Source organism: Sinocyclocheilus rhinocerous, unplaced genomic scaffold (assembly GCF_001515625.1).
Source record: "Sinocyclocheilus rhinocerous isolate Xijiao unplaced genomic scaffold, SAMN03320098_v1.1 scaffold1541, whole genome shotgun sequence".
NCBI classification, from domain to species: Eukaryota; Metazoa; Chordata; class Actinopteri; order Cypriniformes; family Cyprinidae; genus Sinocyclocheilus; species Sinocyclocheilus rhinocerous.
Window position 1 is genome coordinate 70,213 of NW_015666203.1, and position 5,653 is coordinate 75,865.

Sequence of the window (5,653 nt, forward strand, 5' to 3'; positions counted from 1 at the left end):
GGCTGGCTGCAAAAGGGGAGTCAATCCCATAGACTCCCCATGTTAAAATGCCCAACTTTACAGCAGAAAAAAATATGTTTACAGCCTGGTACAAAAAAGATTTTGGTCTATATAGCTAATTTTGCCCTTCATGACAACAGTGAGGAGGGTGAATTTTTTTATAACTCATCCGTTTAAATTATATTAAGCCTTAAAGTTCTGCATAATTAAGGGCGTGGCCACTTGAGTGACAGGTGGATTGCCGCTGCACCGGCGTCGAGCTAGGTGGGTGTGGTTTCAGCAGCCAGCTCCCGCCTCTTTGCCCATTTTCGATTATCCGGGAGTGAGGCGCGGTGACGCAGTGCCAAGATGGCGACGGCCGGCTCCGCCCACTTTGAGCTTCAAAAACGCTCTTCAGAAACCTACGGCTGACATCACGGACACTACGTCCATGTTTTTATACAGTCTATGGTTGCAACAAAGTGGTTGCCAAGCAACACACAAAGTAAACAAAGGTGTATGTTTGAAGAGTAATTTACAACAGCTTCGAACTGTTCGCGGCTCAACCAATCAGAATCAAGGACCGGAACTATCCGTTTTATAAATCACAAATTTAGGATGATTTCTGAAGGATCTTGTAACACTGAAGGCTGGAGTAATGATGCTGAACATTCAGCATGGATCACAGGAATAAATTACATTTTAAAAAATATATTCATATAGAAAACAGTTATTTTGAATTGTAATCATATTTGGCAAAATTACCGTTTTTACTGTATTTTTTATCAAATTAATAAATAAATGCAGACTTGGTGAGCATAAGAGACATCTCAAAAAAATCATAATTATTCCATTTGACAGATAGCGCGTAGGTATATTAATTTTAATATATAATATATTACTTTTATAATAGCAATATATATAATAAACTTGCCTCCTTCCAGGATGGATGGATATATAATAAAACAATTCTCTTTTAAAATAAAATGCTATTTCAATTTCATTTTATTGGCATGATTGTAAAAAAAAAATACTATAATACTATAGTATAAAATACTACATTGAACATTATCCAACCATACAGAGACTAAAAACCCAAAATAAAGGCAAACAAATCAATTAATCTATAGCATATAATGCTTTGTACTACAACCTGCTATAATGAAAATACAGTATCTTTTCTAGTCTTTTCAGTCTACCTCGTGAGGGACTTTCCTTAAGGTTTAGTCCTGTGAAATCTTGCTCCAATCCTTGGGGTGGATGTGCTAAGAAATATAAAAGTAAAACACACTGTCATCACGATGAAAGGCCTACCTCACAAATGTATATAACAAATGCATGGCTGGGTATAAAATGCTGTCTTACTAGAGAACACGTCGCTATCCTCCACATATAGATCTGGTGAGAACTAAAAATGGAAAACAAATTTCCCAAGTCAGTGTGTGTATGTCTTATCTGATGCCAGAGGCTTGAGACTGCTTTAAAGAAAAAAAAACAGACAAATGTGATGAAACAGATACTCGCATCAGTCTCTTGAGAGCCCTCAGATCCCAAAGCTGGAGAGGAGAGAAAACAAATATCAGATTTAACAGTTCAATCAATCTTCTTAATGGCAGCAACCACAAATGTAATGTTTCCTACCTGCAGAATGAGGTCCAGATGGAAACTGATAGACTTTATGTGGATTAGCGGCATCGTTCTTTTTGTCAAATATCATCTTGAAGCCTTTTGCACGAAGAGCGCTACGGAAGTTTCTCTTCCAAACAGAGTGATCTCCATTTAACCTGCCATCTCCAGCGGCACTCGTCTGAGCCCAGGCCTGACGGGACAAAATACAGATATCAGAAGAAAGGGACTCCTGTGGTTATAACATGTCTGCTCTGATGATAATGCCGTGGTTCTGTGATATATACTTTTGTACTGAATGATTTATATTGATATAGGCATTTACTTGGTACTCCAAGATACTTCAGAAAATTCTACAATGCATTACTTACATTAAATATAATATGTGGTGTTGCCTGATGATAATAAATATAAATGTATAAATGCTGATTGTAATGGTAGTGTAGTAATTCTTTGGTAGAATATAAGGTACTAATAACATCCAACTGAATTACCATAGTATTATTATTACCTTGGGGTACTTGAAATAATATAATAATACTTATTTTTTACTCGTGTAAAATACAATCCCTTGTAAAAAAAAATAAAAACAGTATACTTAAGTGCATGTTTTAGGACATTTAACTGCACATTATTTGCAATTAAATGAACATATATTACAGTTTAAATATACATTAAATGCATTTTTGCAGTTTTGACCCATTTAAGTAGGACATAAAGTTTTAGTTCACCCAAAAATGAAAATTAGTCCATAAATTACTCACCCTCAAGCCATCCTAGGTGTATATGACTTTCTTCTTTCAGACGAATCCAGTCGGAGTTATATTAAAAATTGTCTTTGTTCTTCCAAGCTGTTTAATGGCACTCAGCGGGTGTTACAGTTCATCAGTCCAAAAGAAGTGAAATGAAGCGCATTCATCCATAATAAAAAGTGTCTCACACGGCTCCGGGAAGTGAACAAAGGCCTCCTGTAGCGAATCGATGCATTTTTGTAAGAAAAATATCCATATTCAAAATGTAATAATCACTTTAATCTAGCTTGTGCTCACTGTTGTACACGGAAGCAGCTCTGGGCTGATGACGTATGAGGTCAGCGTTGCGCATGCGCCGGTGAGTCTCGTGAAAACCAACGTTTGTTAACAGGAGCAAAGGAAGCAAAGTTTCCTTACTTTAGCAAAGGAAAACCAGTCTCCTCATGGCTTATATCGAAATCCTCCACCATTCTTCTTTGAAACTTAATATTGTTAACTATACAATTATAAACACTTACATATCAGTTAACATTTTCATTTTAAAAATGAGCTATCTTAGGAAGACATTCTGTATAAATCGAATGCATTCATATAAAAAACCTTAAGTATAATAAGAAAAATACACTTACCGTTCTTTAATGGTATAAAGCAACAGCGACCGTGCGTTCTGTGGCCTGTCGTGTTCTTCAGCGAACTCTTCAGATGTGTGGACGATGAGACGTGTTTTTCTCGTCAGTGCTGCTTTAATACTGAACTTTCTTCAGCAGTTTGTGTCTGACGATCAGGTGTTAAACATTACTCGGGAAATCCGTGTCAGTTTCGATTTCCTATTTTGACGCCATTGCACACATCGCTGCAGGAGTTTCTTACCTCAGATGAGCACTAGATGGCGGAGACGACCATTCAAAACACAATCTTTTTGATACGAGCATTGAATAACATAATAGGTTTGCATATATTTATACTGAAGTGCTTAATAATGCACAAAACCTGGACACGCCTATTTGTATTTCCTATTATGAATAGTTTCCACATTATAATCATCAACATTATAATCATTAAAACAATCAAAACTGCCGTCCTTCTCCATCTGTTAAAAAACTTAAGTTCTAAGTTATAATTGTCAACGAAACTAAGAATGTAAAGTTCATTAGGGTCAGAAAAAATACTGTATAATACAATATAATTCAGTTGCAATGTACTTTTTGACTTTGCATATTTGCTAATTTATTTAAATTGTAGGTCAGAGTTGTACTTTCTTGTTATACTTTTGGAAAATATTCCAAACCATTTCTGACTATTATCAGAAAAAGCGAGACATTTTGTCCTTTTTAAGTTCCTGGCTGGAAATACCCTGCTGCAAAGGTAAGGAATTGCTAAAGAGAAGATATAGAGAACATGTGGTGTAGAACAGAAATAATAAACAATAACAGGAAAAAGAGGAACTGTAATGAAGTCATGGCCAAAGTTCAAGAAAAAGTACAAACCTTTGCATTTAGTCATTTAGGGAAGAAAGTTCTGTTGAAGCCAAAAACGGTTTCAAAAGATCTGACTTAACTGTGATCATTACACCCGTCACAACAGTTATTTTCCAGCGAACGGAGACTTCTCACCGTAAACCTGCGGAGAAAAGCAGCGTCTCATTCGACACAATGTAGTTGTTGATGGTTTTATTTGTTTGTCAAATACAGGGATAGTCCATGTACAGAAGAACCGGGAGATTTCTGTCAAGAGCTGTACAATATTTACACAAAGGCTTTACTTTTGAAAGAAGCACAGTATTAGATTGTTCCAAAAGAATACTCAGAATACAGACAAAAGACAAACAAACAAAAACAAATTTCCATTTTAAATAGTACTAATACATAATCCCTCCCTAATGGGAACCAGATGCTTCGCTCTCGCTTTCGATTCCATTTATTTTCTCTGTAGAATGCACTGCAATAATACCGTTTTGCGTAGCTTGAATAATTTGTTCTACTCTTGTCTTTTTCTCTTCTGTAACAGATAAAAACGATAATACATTTTCCATGGTATCTATCTACCCACCTTGGATGAGCAAAAAGGAAGACGGCTCAGAATGTGGCAATAAGATCCATTTAGAACATCTGAAGGAAGATTATTTGAACCGTTTTATATGAAGCATCACTGGTTTGTACTGTATGTGCGAACTCCTGTTAAAAATGTCTTTATAAATAATAAAAATGTATTACTTTAGCTCACTTGTTTCACGTGTGTTGACTAAAGCGTTGAATGTCATCACATGTCGTTGCACGCATCATCTTCCCGCGACTGCTTTCCCATCTGCGCTCGTTTATAAAACAGAACCGTCCATCTCTCTCTCTCTCTCTCGCTCTCGTTTCAGAAAAAAAGCTGGAATAAAACTGATATTGTCTTAAAAAAATTATTCGTGTAAAATTCAGTAAGACTTCCTCCTAGTGTCGTCGCGAAGCGAATTCCTCCTGTCAGTAATTCCCACGATTCCAAAGTATAAAGACTCCACACAGTATATTCCGTCAACCGTAGCTCTGTGTACCATTTCCTTCGGATTCAGTGAAAATTCGTTAAAATCGGATCTCAGTTTGGTCACATCCATTTGCCTGAACGTTCAGGAGGGATCCTGCATTTTTGCAGGCGTTTGTAAAGAGTTAATAAAGTTACTGTCTGGCGGCCCGGTCCTCTCCTGTCGCCGTTTAAAAGAAAGATTTCTGTAAAACCGAGGAGGAGGAGGACAGGAGAGCTAGGCAACAATAAACCCAGCTTCTTTGTACATTTCTCAACGTTTCTCCGTTTTCATGTTTCCTCTCTGTCTTAAGCTTTGGTGCTGAGGGTCATCAGCTCTAAGAAGGTGTTGAAGAGGGTCTCCAGCCAGCTCTGATTGGCCATGCACTGCTGAACAACTTCCTCTTGTCCGGGATCTTCTGAAGCCTGCTCTATAGTGTTCGTCTGAAAGAAAAGACGGAGAATCTCATTGAAGGTTCGCATGGCGTTTGTTTGCTGCAGCTGCCTATGGGAAATGCAGTTCAATGCTTACCTCTTTCTTACAGTGTAAGAAGGTGTGATATTTATAATGATGCAGCGAATGGTAGAGACTGTAGAGTCGACATGTTTCTGTTGACAACTTGAGGTCCTGGAGGAGACAGGAAGGGTGGCATGTTAATACCGTTTTGGCCCGAATATAAGACGACCGTGATTATAAGACGACCCCCCTTTTTCCAGATGTACCTTTTGGAAAAAGACTTTTTAAAAACCAAATCTTGTTTTTTCTCAGTAAAACACATTTTGTCTTCAATTAT

General features: G+C 37.2%; 2 protein-coding genes across 2 annotated transcripts in view; both read right to left on the minus strand.

Annotated features, from left to right (window-relative positions):
• LOC107732163 (interferon regulatory factor 3-like) overlaps nucleotides 1–3,860 on the minus strand; it is an 11,314-nt gene extending 7,454 nt beyond the window's left edge. The window contains exons 1-6 of the mRNA XM_016543433.1: nucleotides 3,845–3,860; nucleotides 3,711–3,733; nucleotides 1,621–1,837; nucleotides 1,504–1,535; nucleotides 1,345–1,387; nucleotides 1,179–1,244 (exon numbers count right to left, since the gene is read on the minus strand). Coding sequence (XP_016398919.1) covers nucleotides 1,179–1,244; nucleotides 1,345–1,387; nucleotides 1,504–1,535; nucleotides 1,621–1,837; nucleotides 3,711–3,733; nucleotides 3,845–3,860 — 397 coding nt within the window. The remainder of the gene's footprint in view (nucleotides 1–1,178; nucleotides 1,245–1,344; nucleotides 1,388–1,503; nucleotides 1,536–1,620; nucleotides 1,838–3,710; nucleotides 3,734–3,844) is intronic.
• Nucleotides 3,861–4,006: 146 nt separating this feature from the next.
• Nucleotides 4,007–5,653, minus strand: part of LOC107732164 (proline-rich protein 12-like) — a gene marked incomplete at its 5' end in the record, with an annotated part of 5,076 nt that continues 3,429 nt past the window's right edge. Inside the window, 2 exons of the mRNA XM_016543434.1 lie at nucleotides 4,007–5,303; nucleotides 5,392–5,487. Coding sequence (XP_016398920.1) covers nucleotides 5,169–5,303; nucleotides 5,392–5,487 — 231 coding nt within the window. The remainder of the gene's footprint in view (nucleotides 5,304–5,391; nucleotides 5,488–5,653) is intronic.